This window comes from Diabrotica virgifera, chromosome 7, assembly GCF_917563875.1.
Source record: "Diabrotica virgifera virgifera chromosome 7, PGI_DIABVI_V3a".
Classification (NCBI taxonomy): domain Eukaryota; kingdom Metazoa; phylum Arthropoda; class Insecta; order Coleoptera; family Chrysomelidae; genus Diabrotica; species Diabrotica virgifera.
The window spans coordinates 33,897,148-33,915,817 of NC_065449.1; the positions used below are offsets into that span (position 1 = coordinate 33,897,148).

General features: G+C 32.4%; 1 protein-coding gene across 1 annotated transcript in view; it reads left to right on the forward strand.

Moving 5' to 3' along the window:
* Positions 1-2,264: 2,264 nt before the first annotated feature.
* Positions 2,265-18,670, forward strand: part of LOC114326465 (protein still life, isoforms C/SIF type 2) — a 684,303-nt gene continuing 667,897 nt past the window's right edge. Inside the window, exon 1 of the mRNA XM_050656785.1 lies at positions 2,265-2,406. Coding sequence (XP_050512742.1) covers positions 2,279-2,406 — 128 coding nt within the window. The 5' untranslated portion in view covers positions 2,265-2,278. The remainder of the gene's footprint in view (positions 2,407-18,670) is intronic.

Below are 18,670 nucleotides of genomic sequence, written 5' to 3' on the forward strand. Positions count from 1 at the left end.
TTACAATCTTTAGCCAATAATATTTAAACGTGCTATAGTGAAAACTGTTTAGTTAATAGTATAAAAAATAGGAAATAAATTTGAAACAGACCATATCTTTTAATTTGCGGTAGCGCAAAATACTCAAAAATTGTTAAAATTCACATATTAGCACCTTAAAAGAAGGTGTGGTCTAGTATGTTGTGTTGGGTGTTAATAGCACAATCCATTATTTGTTCTTTTACTTTGCACCCCATTTAATTGGAATAGAATTATTATAGTGTGTTTAAAATTATAAAGTATATAAATAAAACAACTTATAATTTTAATAATACAAAATAATACAGTCGGAAAAATGAAAGAATACCCATGAACGAACATATAAAACACGCTGTATTTTCCTGTCACAGTGTCACAAAGAAAGTTGTCCAGTGCAAGTACATGTAACAATAATTATTACATGTACTTGCGCTGGCCAATTTTTTGTGTGACACGGTGACAGGAAACTACAGCGTGTTTTATATGTTCGTTCATGGGTATTCTTTCATTTTTCCGACTTGTATGTTTAATTGAAACAAAAAAGAAAAAAAATTGTAGCCAAACAATGTCAACAAATTAAATAAAATTTTGATTTTAGGAAGAGTCTTTTACTCATTATTTCTGAGTGGATACGTTGAAGCTGCGCTTGCTGTCAAACTTTGGCATCGAAGCTCTGGATGCTACGGCAGATCTTATGAAACCGTCTCGTTCCTAACCACTACGAGGACTAGTTAATCGCAATCTTTTGAGTAAAGATGAATATAGTATCTTTTAGACATAAATTGTGCGATAAAGTCAGGCAACTGCCCTGTGGACTTATCTGTTCGAGAACCGGGTCCACTTTCCCACTCTCGATGGTTGACTACAGCTAACAGAGCTTTAAGACTGCATGTAAGTGTGGAAACGTCTTCAGTTGAACATAAATTGTTAGTATCCTTCATTCTTAAATCATACATGCCTGTATGGTTCAAAATAAATTACAGCAAATATGTAACAGATGGACCTGAACACGTTTTTGAGGCTATCAAATCAGCCAGATTTATACCAGAGAATTTGATTAAAGTAGTTGATCCTGTAATCGAAAGAAATGCATTTTCCCACCCAGAAAATTTGCTACTGAGGATGATAGTGGATGAAAGGAAGCATATAAGAGAATTAGGATTCCGAAGAATAATCAAAGCAAGGATGTTAGATACAGAAACAGAAACAATTAGGGTTTTTCGACCTCCAAAAATCATCTTTCATGCGACTGACTCTACGGAATTATTTGATTGGAACACCACTGAAATTACACCATCATCACTGTTACGGAGAGTCTCTGATGATGAAGTTTGGGCTAAAATCACTGCTGGTGAAACACCCGAGGATTGGAACTTTGGAAAATTTCCATGTCATACTCAAGCCGTGGAACGCTGATTCAAGTAAGTGACTGAAGCATCTGAAGCGCACCTTCAACGTACCCACTCAGAAATAGAGTGAGTAACAGACTCTTTCTAAAGTCAAAATTTCATTTAATTTGTTGACATTGTTTGGCTATAATTTGGTTTCTTTTTTGTTTTAATTAAAAATGTTATTAAAAGTATAAGTTGTTTTATTTATATCCTTTATAACTTTAAACACACTATAATACATAAATCTATTCCAATTAAATAGAGTTTAAAGTAAAAGAACAAAAAATGGATTATGCTAATAACACCCAACACAACATACTAGACCACACCTTCTTTTAAGGTGCTAATATGTGAATTTTAACCATTTTTGAGTATTTTGCGCTACTGCAAATTAAAAGATATTGTCTGTTTCAAATTTATTTCCTATTTTTTAAACTACTAACTAAACAGTTTTCACTATAGCACGTTCAAATATTATTGGCTAAAGATTGTAAAAATAATTGAAAAATGTCTTGATTTCTGAAAAAAACTAAATTTTAAGTATGATGCGCTAGCTGGGGGTTCAATATATAACTTTATTTTACTTTGAATTTTACTTATATACCCCAAAGGCAAGTTTTCCGCGGTATACCGATTAAAAAATGAAACATTATTGTTTTTCGACCCACCTTATTCTCTATCAATATTTTCATAGTGAGGAGATGATATATGGTACTATTATAGGTACTTACTTTTTAAGTAATCGAAGATCTATTTAAAACCGAATGTTAAAACCAGAAGTTTAAATTCAGTTTAGTACACTCGAAAATATATGATTGTGGATTGTGGCTAACATTTGTCTTTTGTTCCAGATCTCGGACGATGACCGCATGTCCCTGACGACGGCAGTCTCCGATGAAGATGACGGTGAGAGCGTTATGAACTCTCCTTACAAGGCGAAACAAACTGGCACTGCTGCTGCTTCGTTCAACTGCACAGGCGCCGTCAGAAAAGCAGGGTGAGTTTTCATTTCATTTAATTTAGATCAAACCAGTAATTTAGCCTTTATTTATTTATAATATAGTAGGGTGTCCATTATCCGAACGTCGATCAATTGAACAATCACTTATCCGAACACTTTATTTTAGGTGATAACACTGATGATGGAATATTAATTCCGAAAACATTTTGTTGTGATATAGCCCTTTTTAGGGATTTTAAATACAACTTTTATAAGATAAGGTTTTTATTTTTTATCCGAACTCTTGAATAGCGCGTACTTACATGGCGGTTGTTCACAAAACACCGGTTTTAGGTTATACCGGTTTTTTTACCTACGGTTTAACCTGGAGGTTATAACCGGTCAAAAAAACCGGTCATTACAAAAACCGGTGTTCGGTCATTTTAGTCATAGCCAATACCCAATAGGTTAGATTTACATTGCGCTTTAGTTTGCGATACTATATTCGAATCGATATCAGTACATATCAGTATAGAAATCAGTCATCAGTTTTGTCAAATCGGTTTCAGTCAGCTTAAAATCACGCGGGGGCGAAAAATTTTCCAATTTTTTCTCTGAATTCAGTATTTTTTCCACTTTTCCGGTCTTTCACCGGTTATTACTTAAAAAAAAACGGTTATAACCGGAAAAAAAAACAACCGGAAAAATCGATTACTGCAGAGGAAAAAAACCGGTTGTAGGTTGTAGGTTATAACCGGTAGGTTTTTCCCATCCCTATACCTACCTCCTCTTGCGCCCCGATGCGTGTACAATAATTGTCATGACTTGTCAGTTTAGTGTAGGAAACAGAGGTAGAACCTCGCAAACTTGGCACAAGTCCGGTTTTATTTTTTTTTTCTGGTATATGAAGGGGATGCTTATTACGAGACTAACTTTTTCTTAAAAAGTTGGGCCCGGGATCCCCTCTTTCCATCCCTTTAAAGAGGATAATTTGTGGTTTTTGCGAAACGTAGCACTTCCTGTACGTGTACGTTTCGCAAAAAATGTCCTTAATAGAAATATAAAGAGGAAATCATATGATTGTGTCTATCACCCAAGGTTTAGCGAGGGTGGCGCCCCAAATTTGACAAGTTTAAAAAAAATGTTTTAAAAAAATTATTGTTCCCTAACTGTAATGGGAATCAAGAAGAAATCTTGCGGCAATTAATCATAAATAAGTGGCTGATCTTTTGGTATAGGTTTGATTTAATGGCAATTGTCCATTTTTTAAGTACAGGCTGTTACATTTTAAAAAACCCCTTTTAACCATCTGAACCGCTTATGCTAGAGTAAAAAAACTTTTGGCGATTACCAATGTGCAAGTATTATTTACAAATTTGTATAATGTACGACCATATTTTATAATAGGTGACGAAAAAAAAAACAAAAACTGGAGCCACCCAAAGCATTTCTGAGGTTTACGGCGCCACTGTGCCGTAACGGTTGCCTATACGAAAAAATGCATAGGATCTTATTTGTAGAGAAAATAGTGGTCTTTAATTTGTATATGCTTTGTTTCAAAAAAATGCATAGGTAATGAGAAAATCGTAAAAACATGCTCGCCAAACTTATTTGCAGGGATAGGGGTAGTTTCCGCAGGGATGTTGCAGGGATGTTGTGTCCACTTATATTGTCCTCCATTTTAACTGCCTATAGTTCTAAAGGGATCAAGATAGAAATATGCGGTTTTCGCTGAAATATTTTATTTTAGTAAAGTTTTGTCTAAATGGATTGAATTTTTTATATCGCTTTTAAAAAAAATGACGGATTTTTTAAAAAAACGTTGTTGGCTTTTTTTTAATGAAACACCCAGTATATTTTTGTGCATATTAAAAGAGCAGTCATCTACCTATCCAGCGATACAAAGTTTTTTAAAATCGGTTGTCAAATGACTGAGTAATTAATTTTTAAAATGAAAGATGCACTGTGGAAATCACATAACAGAACATCAATTTTAGTCCAGGGCTCATCTGTTTTGAGACGGACGTTGAGAGGTGACCCAAATTTTTTTGCAGAAATTGCTTGAAAATAACTTAAATAATAATATGTGAGTTATCCTCTCACTCAAAATGGTCCGGAACATTGTTTAAATATTCAAAATGTCAAAATATGGAGGAAAAATTCGATTTTTTTATTGGTTTTTTGATTATAACTTTAAAACTGTTCATTTCTGAGAAAAGTTTTACTGACATAAAAGTTGCGTAATTAAATTTCCTACAATATAGAATTGGTTAAAAATTTAAAAAATAGTCACCCTTGTTGCAAAATAGCAATACTTGCGAAAAAAACCATACCAAAACAAGTATTCGCATTTTACGTTTTTCAAACATTTGTGCTATACTTAGGACCTTCATATTTTACTTTATAAAACATTATGATATCATAAAACAACACTGTAAATTTCATTAAGATTGGTTTAATAGATTTTGCAAAATAAATTTTGCAATCCAGCTTTCGCAAAAAAAATTCATTTTTTAAAAATATTGCAGGACTGAAAATAAAGCAGATAGTAAGTTGAATTTTTTTTTGCTTATAGAAGTGTACTGTACTTTTCATTTGCAATTTGCAAAATTAAAATCGAATAATTACTACGGCGTCAGGAAATTTTTTAAATAAACATTAATTTTTGGTGCTACGCGCAGGACAGCGGTGTTCGATTCACACAAGTTGATTTCCACCAAAATTTCTTCTAAACTTTATCTAATATATTATTTTCTTACTCTATATTTTGTTGTATTTTAATATTTTAATTCCACAAAAATCAAACTAATTTTATTATTGTTTGTGAAATATTGTTTAAACAATTGCATATGTTTAAAAATAATAAACTTTTAGTCTCTAAGTTAAAATATATGAACAAAGAAAGTTTTTGCTAAAAAAACTGTTATTTTAAAGGATAAAGTATGTGTTTTTATTTTGCAATAAACAAATTTATTTATTTATATCGAAATGTAATAAAGATTAAAATGTATCAATCATTATCAAAGGTCATTGGAATGCCCAATCAGAGCAAACTATCCGCTGTCCTGCGCGTAGCACCAATAATTAATGTTTATTTAAAAAAATTCCTGACGCCGTGGCAGTTAATCGATTTTAATTTTGCAAATTGCAAATAAAAGGTACAGTACACTTCTATAAGCAAAAAAAAATTCAACTTGCTATCTGCTTTATTTTCAGTCCTGTAACATTTTGAAAAAACAAATTTTTTTTGCGAAAGCTGGATTGCAAAATTTATTTTGCAAAATGTATTGAACCGATCTTAATGAAATTTACAGTATTGTTTTAGTGTATCATAAAGTTTTTCTGAGTGAACCATGAAGGTCCTAAGTGTAGCATAAGTGGTTGAAAAAAGGTAAAATGCGAATACTTGTTTTTGTATAGTTTTTTTCGTCATTATTGCTATTTTGCAACAAGGGTGACTATTTTTTAAATTTATAACCAATTATATATTGTAGAAAATTTAATTATGCAACTTTTATGTCAGTACAACTTTTCTCGGAAATGAATACTTTTAAAGTTATAATCAAAAACCGAAGAAAAAAATCGAATTTTTCCTTCATTTTTTGACATTTTGATTATTTAAACAATGTTCCGGACCTCTTTGAGAGGGAGGATAACTCAAATATTATTATTTGAGTTATTTTCAAGCAATTTCTGCAAAAAAATTTGAGTCACCTCTCAACGTCCAAATGTACTAATATTTTTACAGATCCGCCCTGGTCTATTTGGTTATTTTTTGATATTATGTTATTTAGTTATGTGATTTCCACGATGCATCTCTCATTTTAAAAATTAATTACTCAGTGATTTGACAACCGATTTTAAAAAACTTTATATCGCTGGATAGATGAATGGCCGTTCTTTCAATTTACAAAAAATACACTAGGTGTTTCATTGAAAACAAAGTCAACAACATTTTTTTCAAAAATCCGCCATTTTTTTTTCGTAATTGAAAGCTATATAAAAAATTCAATCCCTTCAAACAAAACTTTTACTAAAATAAAACATTTCAGCGAAAACCGCATATTTCTATCTTGCCGTTTAGAAGTTACAGGCAGGTAAAATGGGGGAAAATATAACTGGACACCCGGTATTTATGAAAAGCCCTATTGTTGGAGCATATGTCCATATGGGTCAAAAAGCAAAAAGAAAATTTTAACCTCCCGTTTTATTTTTTTGGCTACAGAGGTTGCACCAGGAAATCGCTTTTCGTGTCCCTGCATGGGTAATAAGAACGTGCACAAAATGATATATGAAGCATTTTAATAAAGAGAATGGTATGTGAATGATTCCAAGAAAATCTCTTTCTTTATTCATTCTCCATTTTTTTGGGTGGTTCCGGGGAAAAATTGGGGTGCGTTATACCTACAAATTTTTAAATGATACCAGTACATGGGTAATCGCTGAAAGTTTTTTTACACTAGCATAAACGGTTCAGATGGTATAAAAAGGGGTTTTTTACAATGTTACACCCTGTAATTAAAAAATGGGCAAATGCCCTTAAATGTAACCTACACCAAGAAATCAGCAACTTATTTGTGATTAATTCCCGCAGGTTTCTTCTTGATTTCCATTACAGTTAGGGAAAAATAATTTTTTTAAAACATTTCTTTTAAAAACTTTTGGGGCGCTACCCCCGTTAAACGGTGGGTGGTAGACACATATTTGTATCATATTTCTATTAAGGAAATTTTTTGCAAAACGTACAAGAAGGGCTACGTTTCGCAAAAAACACAAATTCCCCCTTTAGAGGGATGAAAAGAGGGGTTCCGGGGCGATTTTTTTAAGAAAAGTTAGTCTTATAATAAGCACCACTTGATATACCAGAAAAAAAAAATAAAACCGGACTTGTGTCCAGTTTGTGAAGTTCAACCTCTATTTCCTACACTATTTGTATTTGTATGTAAGTTACTTCAGAGAAATAGGGAGAACCTATCCTTAAGCCAACCAAGCTGGTTAAAACTATTCTTAAGTCATTCATGAGCTTTAAATACATGGACAAAAATTATCTGCTGACTGATAAGCAGCAGATTCATTCGAAATCGGACTAAGGGAGTTACTCAATGAAAAAAATTATGTCCCCAAAAACGTTTGCAATGGAGGTGAAACTGCAATGGATATCATCACCACCTCAGCTTATGCTAATGCTACTGGCAGCTACCGATTGGCCATAACGGTCATTGGTAAAACCAAGAAACCACGTTGTTTTAAACACATTAATGTATACCCTATTCCACGAATATACGACTGTTTTGGATTATCTCGGCAACGAATATTTTACTGTGTAAACTATGAAGAACGAAAGTAAATTGCAAATTACATTGTTACTTGTTGGAATAAATATTAGAGCCATTTACTTTCGTACTTCTTATATTGCACACTAAAATATTCGTTATTGCGATAATCCAAAACAGTCGTATATTCGTGGAATGGCCTATATCTAGATTTCTATCGTTTACGTTTCACAAAAGAGTGCTTGAATGTATAGTATAATTTTCATGGAATTGTTTACAGAAACTTTTTTGCCTTCTGTTAAATCCCATCAACTAAAAAGAGAGATAAAACATTATTATCTGAGGGAGTTATATTGACAGCCCATCATACTAGAAGTAGTAAGAACCCAACGACTAAGACGGCTAGGACATATTATACAGAGGATGCCAGAGGGTAGACTACCAAAAATTCTACTGTCTAAGTCTAACTCCAACTCAAGAATATCCGTCACAAAAAAATCATAACCTGTGATCTGTCTTTAAAAAGACAACCACATGCAATGGTGACAGTAAAATTCCCACGCTAGAGATTCCATAGTAAATCTCGAGTGAAAACCAGGAAAAAACCTCGTGATACTATCCCGACATCGTAAGTATTAAATCTTACTTTAGTTTACTCTCAAAACAAATACCAAATTCTGACCTTCATATGTACAATATGTTATTTTAAATTATAAATAATATTAATAATACATAGATATATAGACAATACTAAAATATAAAATATGTAATAACTCGATATGTTATTGACTTACTAATCCTGGTATTTTCTTTCTATTGACTTCCTCTTTTAGTATGGGTAACGACATCCTACTGCATGCTACCGTATATAAAATAGCTTCAGAACAACAATAACTTAAAAAGGTGCTATGTCACAAATTGTAGTATGAAAGCAATGGACAAGAAGGGATGGAGGAGACATGGTCGATCAGTGCATGTGCCTACTAGGCTTGCCGCACTAATTATTTTATTAGTATTATTATATTCATACGGTGGACTTGTTTTGTTGTTGAAATTCTTCTGACTTATCGTGAAACTTCACTTAGAGTATTAATTAATTAAAGCTCTTTATTACCAGAGAACGACAGTTCTCGTCAGTGGTGCACAATAACCCTACATGCGACACTATATATACAAGAAATTTTCGATTTTCTAAATCTGACTGAATTGAAAATCGGACCAAATCCCATCTTAAAGTTTAAGAAAAGACTCGCCCATCCATATGTCAACTCTCCATTTTAGTCCAAGAGTGTGGATTTTACGGCCCTTCCCCAAAACTCCCAAAAATTTCAATAATTGAAGTCCGGTTCTGCGGACTTCTGCGTTTTTTGCGGCTTCTGATAGTACTGATCATTACCTTTCCAACGCATGTCACACCAAAATCGGTTACAACATTCAAAAGTTACCGTGCTCAGTAATATGACTCAATTTTTATTTAAAACGGGGGAAATATTTGTGGATATGTATGTATGTATGTTGAAAAGTTACACCGATCTGATTTTTTCTGTATTTCAAGAAGGGCTCAGGGCCGATTCAGAACCGGTATAGTTTGTGACTTTTGACAACCCATAAGCCAGCTGTAGGGCGTGGTATATACAAAATTGCATATTTTTTGGGCGTATATAACTTAAGTTCAAGGAGAACAGGAAAACCGCAAATACACCAAATCAATAGCGTTGGGTTAAGATTTTAAATGGTACCTAAATGATTAGGATCAGACATACACACGGCTCAGTATCTCGAAAAAACTGAAAAACTAAACTTTGAAAATTTTGGTTTTTTGACAATTACTCAAAATTTCAACCTACGAATTGCGCCAGTAACTGAGCGTTTGTAGGAGAACTCTAGACTCGTCTAACGATTTATACCTCAAATCTAGGAAAATTCGAATTTTTAAGTTATAAGCTTCATAAGTATGATCAAATCTATTTATTATGGGGAAAACGGTTTTTCAAGTTCAATAATTCCTGTAATACCTTAAGTTATCATACTTGGCCTTAGATGCATCAGATACTACTTGTCAATTCGTTTTAAACTCATGTTTAATAATCAAAATCAGTTAAGCCGTTCAGAAGTAATCGAGTTCCAAAAGTATAATCCATTTAACCATTATCGCCGAAATGGTTTATGTGGTTGTAGTGGTTACGACGCTAAGATTGATCGTGCAATCCGAGTTCATTTGCTGGCCATAATTATTAGGATGGCTGGGATATGAACTCGGATTGTCTTATCACAAGTCTGGTGCCGTAACTACTAGATCATTTGGGAGAGAATGCGAGAAAGGCGACCATTTACAACGCTTAACGTGTAATCGAGAAACATTGCATTCAACTTCGTACATTTAATTTATAAAAAAACTTTGAAAAACTCCTGATACAAGAATAAAAAACCGCTAAACGCCGTAAAAATTAGTGGCGCATACAATATTCCAGCTACAAAAGAGCTAATACGATTATTACGTGGCGCGAAATGTATTTTCATTTTGATGCAAAACAAAATTCTAGTTTTATTTTGAAAGATTTTTTCATAATATTTGCCAAATTTGAAGTAAAACGCGCCACAATAGAGCCTCAAAATGCAAACTGTATCAAAGTTACTCATTTGTGGGGCGTTTTACTTCAAATTTAGCAAATTAATATTATGGAAAAAATATTTCAAAATAAAACTAGAATTTTATTTTCCATCAAAATTAAAATACATTTTTGCGCCAGGTAATATTCATATCAGCCCTTTTGTGGCTGGAATATTGTATACGCCACTCATTTTTACGGCGTTTAGCGGTTTTTTATTCTTGTAAAGGATATACATATAAAATTTAAAGTATTGTTTTTGGAATTTCTATTATCACGACAAACAACGCAATAGTTTCACACATACCGGGTATGAATAGTTGGCCAATATTTCATAAAATGTCCCCAGTTTATATCTCGAGCATTAAATTCCCTGCATTTCATCTTCCTGAAATCTCTGATGTTTGACATTCCCATATCGGAAGCTGTGGGGAGATTGTGTGAAGCGGAAAATGTAAGGACGAAGGGAGAAAGACGGACATATTGACGCAATAGTTCGGTAAAATTCCTCGCAGCTGCAGGAAATATACACAAACAAACTTATATGGAACCATCTAGTATCTAGTATATCTTATTCTTTAGAGAAAAAACACACGAAGTCAAAAAATATTTATTTTAGAGCAATTTAATCACAAATATATAATAGAGCGTAGGCGCGAAGTTTCGGTCCAATGCTGTTTAAATGCATTCATTTTTTTTTCGAATCCTGAAAAAACTAATAAATATTTTAGAAAAATTGAAACGCAGAAAAAAAGATTACATTATTACCAAACTGAAATTGAAAGTTTTTTTCAATGAGATATTTGAAATTAAAAATCACACCCAATTTTCTCATTTTCTCACCCTGTTACTTATTAAACTAAATATTATAACGTTTTCAGGGACTTTCGGCCCACAGTATTAATTTAATATTTCATTCGGCACTTGAATTTTCCAAAATACTCAAAAATTACTGTTAGATTTCTCAGGATTCAAAAACTTAATGCATTTAAAAAGCATTGTTTCGAAATATTCAGCCTACGCTTTTATAAAACAATGAAGTGTATTAATTAATAACAAATTGTAACTAGTTATTTTAAAGTCAATAGCATAAAAAATTTAAATGTAAAACCAATAATGTTAAAATTATTTTTGTATATTTATGTTTTTTATTAGTCAGTGTTACCACCACCAGCCATTATGCAAGCTTCAGTTTGCGTGGGCGCGCTCCTAATCACATTGTCAACATTTTGTTATGGTTGATTGTTCCATTCTTCCAGAGCAGGTTGTACTAGGCGTGAGGTATTTTATGGGTTATCGCGGTGAGCTCTAATTTTTCCTTTAAGCATATTCCACAAATGATCTATAGGGTTAAAGTCGGCTGAACAAACAACAGACTAGAATAGTGATATCTTTTGCTTCAAGTCTGTAGGCACTCTAATGGTATATGTGGAGGGGCATTATCATGCACGACAATGAAATTTTCTCACCTCTCCAGAGCCTAAGTACAAGTACAGGTTCTAGAAGCAAATCAACATAACATACTAACGGCTGTTATAGACCAAGAGGCAGCGCTGAAAAATTTCTTTGAATTTACTAAAGCTAGATTTTTCACAGCTGATTACTGTGAGTGTGTAGAGAAACATGCAGGACCGCACATCGCTGTGCGGTCGGTCAAGCGAAACGTAGAACAGGGGTTACTGAGAGGGTATCAAAGTTGCTTTCCTACGAAGGTAATTAAATCCATTTACTAAGGCTGAAAATCAGTAAACACATTCTAAATTAAATATAAATAAAAGTTATTATAGTCGGTCAGCTGTATGACGGGACAGAGCCGGTCGGTCGGCCCCAATAGTCGATTGAGGAAATGCAGCATTCTGGCTCGCAATTTTTTCGTCCAGCATGGATTTATTTGAAATTTTCACAGAAGGTAGGAAATAGTCCAAGGATCACTTTCTATGTCATGTCGCTATCATACGCTAAAACCTTGGGGGTGGTTGCCTCCCCATCTCGGCGGTGAGAATTTTTATTACATTTTAACCATGTAATTGGATGAAAAATGTGATTCTAAGGAAAAAATGTTTTTTACATTTTCTTCGTAAAACTAATATTTTTCGAGTTATTCGCGCTTCAAAATACCAGTTTTTCGACGAAAATATTGACTTTTTTAGAGGGTTTTTTGAGAATACCTCGACAAATATTGTATATGTTTTTGGCGATAAAAAGTTTCTTCAAAAATGATTTTGTGGGATTTTTAAAGAGCTATAAGACTGTGTAAATTAAATTCCGTAAGATCCGTTAGTTTTTAATTGGGGCGGGTTTAAAAGGCTCGAATAAGGGTGTGTTTTCTGGTAAATAGAAGATTTAAACAGCTATATATGGCTAACTGTTCACTGTAATGGAAATCTATGCACAGGGTAATTTTAGCCATTAAAAAAGCTACAATTTAGTAGTTTATAATTTTTTTCGTATCTTCAGTATTTTCGGAGAGATTTTGAAGTAAAAGGTGAAAAATACCAAATTGCAAAAAATCAATTTTCCTTTAAACTCAAATTTTTCCTAAATTAGGCATTTTAAATAGGTCAAACTCCTTGAGTGTATTGATAATATAAATGTAAAAGTAACTGCAGAAAGGTGAAGACCAATTTTGAATTAGGAAGGTAGTTAGGGGGTTGTTTTCACTGATTTTTTCGTAGATAGAAGCAGCTACCGACATTTTTTTATTATAAGTCGCTTAATTTTCATGCTAGAAACTTTTTATTATTATTTTTTGAAAGGTATAATTGTATACTTGAATAAATGTTATTTATGTTTTCCTCAAAAAATGCAAATTTTTCCCATTATTTGGCTTTGAATATTTCAAATTATGCATTTGACTAATAAAGCTAACTTTTAACCTCGTTTTGTATTGGTCTTAAATACATTATTGGAAAAGAATTTGGTTTGTGTTAATAAAAGATACAATCTTGATATCTACAGTTTTTTTGATCAAATGCATATTTTTCGAGGTATTCTCAAAAAATCCTCTAAAAGAGTCGATTTTTTCGTCGAAAAACTGTTATTTTCAAGCGCGAATAACTCGAAAAATATTAGTTTTACAAAGAAAATGTAAAAAAAATTTTTTTTAGAATCAACTTTTCCATCGAATTATATGGTTAAAATGTAATTAAAAATTCCCACCCCCGAGATGGGATGGCAACTACCCCCAAGGTTTTAGCGTATGATAGCGCCATGGTATAGAAAATGATTCTTGGACTATTCCCTACCTTCTGTGAAAATCATTCCTCAATTCATTTCAGTTCATTTCCTCAATCGCCTATTGGGGCCGACCGACAGGCTCTGTCCCGTCATACAGCTGACCGACTATAATTACTTTTATTTATATTTAATTTAGAATGTGTGTTCTGATATTCAGTCTTAGTAAATGGATTTAATTACCTTCGTAGGAAAGCAACTTTGATACCCTCTCAGTAACCCCTGTTCTACGTTTCGCTTGACCTACCGCAGTATGTTTCTCTAGACACTCACAGTAATCAACTGTGAAAAATCTAGCTTTAGTAAATTCAAAGAGATTTTTCAGCTCTGCCTCTCCGTCTAATTAATTTAATTGAATTAAAATCCGGTTAATTGAATTAAAATTAAGGGAGTTTTTTACCGATCACAATGCCTCCCGAGATTATGACACTTTCCCCTTTATATCCATGAAGAGATCTGGCAGTTTTCGTTCTTGTCTGTCTTCCTCCACCTCTATGTATACGAAGTTTTCAGGCTTCTGATTTTACACAAATTCCGGCTTCCTCTGAAAGCAGCATATTCTGCCAGTTCCCAGTATTCAGTTTTGGTGGTGAAGTCACCAATTTAGGAGATCAATTTGGTGCTGCCTTAATAACTCCGGACCCATAACTGTTTCCTGCTGTAAACTCCTTGGACACGAACTCATCTTCTTATCGTTCCAATTGAAACACTTACACCTTTAGCTTCCAAAAGCTGCCTTTGAAACTGCAGGGAAAAATGGTTGGGTCTCTTCTAGCCGCTTGGACAATGAAACGATCGTGGCGAGCCGTTGTTAGTTTGTGACGATAAGCTTTCCAATTCCTGATATCTAGCATAGTTTTTGGATAGAACGATCTGTCTTATGCTCACCATGGCAGCTATGTCCCTCTGAGACATTCCTTACTCCACAAGACCAATACTTAATATTTCCCCGTTGCAAGTCCGATAACTCCACAAAAACATATTTTCGTTTTTGGACGCAAAGTTAGTTTATTTAATTTCATTCAATTTACAACTAAAACAAATATACAGTACCGAGCTATCTGATTTTCTGATTGCTCTGTTTATTCGAATAAAAACGTTGATTCTTCGCAGAAATAAAAAGTTTTTCAAAACAAATGTAGGATTCGTTAAAGACAATCGTAATAGAAGTCCGTATGAGTCTTAACAGCTTTAATTAATAAAAAAGACAATTAAAATATAGATACTATTAAGTTGACGAAATGTAAAAGTGTTTATGTAATTGCGACCAAAATGTTACGTGTTCATACAAAAAGAATTTATGTATTTGGAAATAATTGCGTCTAATGAATATTATAACCGGATTTTCATAATACCCGTTATAAAGCGCCTCTACGTTGCGTGCTTTTCGATTATCCCAAATAACACGTCCGTCGAGGTCCTGATGTTAGAATCGACTGCCTATCGAACCCCCACGCTAAATAAAAATCTCTTACAGCTAATCTCCTTCTTCTCATGGTTTAACTCGCTTTCCTCTGAGAACTAAATTATTAAAATTCAAAGGGCTCTAATGTTATTTTCATGTCTTAAGGGCGATTGAAAATAAACACAATCTTCTCACCGCCACCCGTCGATTGGTTCCACCCATCTGTCCACAAATATGTCCCTGTGGGCGTCGACGGACGCTTGTTTCGTGTTCGTAATAATATATAATTTGTTCGTAATAATAATTACAATTCTATATAAATATTTATTTGAAATATAATAGGGATTCCATACAAGTTTGGTTGTGTGTATGTATATAAATTTTTAAGTATTGTGACGCCTCACAACCCGGCCTAATTATTCTCGATATTTCTCCGCGTTACGAGTAAAGGCCAGATCTTCCACGGCGATTCGAGGCGACCGCTGTCAGAGTATTTAAGAACAGGAATCCGATCACAGGCCAGTCAGTCAATAAACGAGCCGCGACGCGTAATATAATTGTACTCGATTCGGATTTAATGAAATGTATATATTAGTTATCGAAGTTATTATGTTTAGTTAATTAAATCATAAATTTGAGTTGTAAATAAATTAGATGTGTTAGTTGGTGTTATTTGTAATTATTAAAATAAATAAGTGATGTAAATAAAATAATATAAGTAAGTCTTCCTTTATTTAAATTAAACTTAGTGCCTAAAGATATAAATAAATAAAATAGTAGAGTCAATCGCGTAACAGTATGTTGGACTACTTGAAACAAACTTCAGATTTAAGTTTGTTTTATATGTAGTTCTGTGTGGGTAATGAAATTTAATTTAATATGAATGTAACGTAAAATACAATTGCTTTTAAAAAGAAATAGTAGCATAGGGATGGAAACTTTTAACATTGCAACAAACGCTATAAACTTTATAATCCAAGATCTCAGGGCCCACACACGTTACTTATTTTCTTACAAATAAAGTGTACCTGTAGATAGAATAACGTAGTAGAATAACGAGATTGTTTAATGGAGGCTCTTTAAATAGCGAGAGATACATTCCACAGATTTTTTTCTTTAAACACTCTGTTCATTTCGCACCATATGTAAAAAATATTTTCATCTTAGTGCTATGACAAGACATGACCTCTTTACCTATCGCATGGCTTCAGTTAAAACACATACTAAAGAATCAAACCATCTAGTTAATTAATTATTAAAGATATCAGAGAAACTAAAAAATAAATTATTCGCAAAATATGAGACTACAACATAATATCGATGTATACCCATCTGGCAGTCTTTTCCTCCGTACAAGGCGTCTCAAACTTTTATTTCTGTTAAAGCATATGTTAGACTACAAAACTGTCTATTTTCTTTGTTTCTAAAGATATCAGGGACATTAAAAAAACAGAATGTTCACAAAATACAAGGCTACAATACAATTCTGATGAATATGCTTTTTCTCACGAGGATCTTTCAGTGCGTCACAGTTTTTCGATTTCTTTCTAACGCATTAAATTTTATGTGACAGAAAAAAAAGCACGTCGGTGATTACATTTCGTCGGTGACATTTATAACATGTATTATAGCTGTCAATAGATGGCGCTATAATCGAAAAAAAAATTATTTACTAATTATATAATATATTTACGAATATAATCTGTACAATTTATAAGACTATACAAATCAAAGAAAATATTCAATTGATTTTTTTTATGCCAAATTGCAAATAAAATGTGACAACTGTCAGATTTAACTAAAATGTCATGTTAGAATAAATGTAATAAATGTGTATTATCACGGACTTACCTTTTTTTCTATCATTTGTGACGCACTGAAAAATGCTCATGAAAAGAAACATACTCACATTTATACCTCGTCCTCCCTACAGGGCGTCTCAAACTTAACATAAGAAAAACATGTCTTGTCCTCCACCCGGTATAAGTACAAAAAATAAGTTTGAGTAAACCTTTGCACAACTGTGTAAATACTAAATAAAAACCTAAAATTATAAAAAAATAGCCGAATCCGTTAATCTGTTCTCCAAAAATGCAGCTATTAAAATAAGCATAATTTTCTAGATCCCTAAATTTTGACGAGCATTTTGTTTTCAAAACAGAAATTACAAAATTGAAAAACACGAAATCTCAAGGCTTTATCGAAATGATCGAAAAAATGTTGAACGACCAAGAAAGATATGGTGTAATAATTTAAAAAATCCTCTTCTTCTACACTGAACCAAAAAAGTACGTAAATATAATGAAAAAAACATTGATTAAAAAACGGGGAGCAATAATTTTCGTCCAAAGATCAGTATCGTTGGTCCAATGTAAGTAGATAGATTAACTAATGTTCAAAAACATTAACTTCTATGAATTAGTACGCTCATTCAATGTACTTTCTAGTTAAGAATTAATGTACCGATACATTGAATCAATGTACCGATCCATTTATTCAATGTACCGATACATTGATTCAATGTACCGATACATTGATTCTTAACTAGAAAGTACATTGAATGCACGTACTAATTCATAAAAATTAACGTTTTTGAGCATTAGTTATTGTATCAACTTACATTGGACCAATGATACTGATCTTTGGACGAAAATGAATGCTCCCCGTTTTTTAATCAATGATTTTTTCATTATATTTACGTACTTTTTTGGTACAGTGTATATAACATACAAATAGTTAATAAGTAAACAAAATGACGACTTAATATCTACATAAATATTACAAATATAAGTTGAAGCAACGATTTTTTGCCGATTCTCAAACTAGTATTAAGTATATATAGGTTGAAAGAAAAAAACACATATTTTAAATTAAGACAAACAACTTTTTATAATGTAATTTGAAAAAAACTGAATAACTAAATATAACAGAAATTGATTCTTCTTATAAAATATATAAAAATATATAAAAATATATATGTATATATTTATATTATATAAAAAATGTATTCCTGATATCGTGAAAATAAATACATATCTCTCTGGGATTAATTATATCACCACCCTTACAAAAAACAAATGGTTGAATGACATTTTTTAACTCTTTCCGATGTAAGAATGATTACTGGAAATCTCTGATGGTATATTTTATTATATATTTGGTTGCCCAATAAGATCTTTTTTAACCATTTTATTAGTTTGTACAAAATACCGATGTAGAACCCAAAGAAAAACTGCATGTTAGTCATCTACAATTTATATTAATAATTATTATAAAAAAATAAATCTAAATAGTGAACATAGTTGTATTTTTGGGTATCACTTTTTTTATAGAAATACTTTAATTTATCCTGAAAAAAATTGCTAGATATTGAGATGTTTATTTTTACTTTGATAGATACTACTGACTGCAAGAGTTTTTATTTTTTTTATTTATTGTTTAATCACATAAAGATTTAAGTTACTAATCTTTTATAAGATTATACCATTTATAAATATTTTTAAATGGTTCCTATTTTCTTTTACCTATTTGAATCGCTTATTTATGAAAGGCCTCATGTCACTTTTTTTCAAATTTTAGTTTAACTTAGAAAATGATAACCCATATGTTCGCACATCGATCGTTTGCTTATGAAAAGCCTCATGTCGATGACAAGGGGCTTTTCATAAATACTGAATACAAAAATCAAAGCACTGTTGGCAACATACTGTTTCAGAAGAAAGTATAATTGAGAAAAACAATCCGAAAAACAGATCTATCTTCCCCTTCCTCATTAGCAAGGAAAACGCGTGAATCAAAGG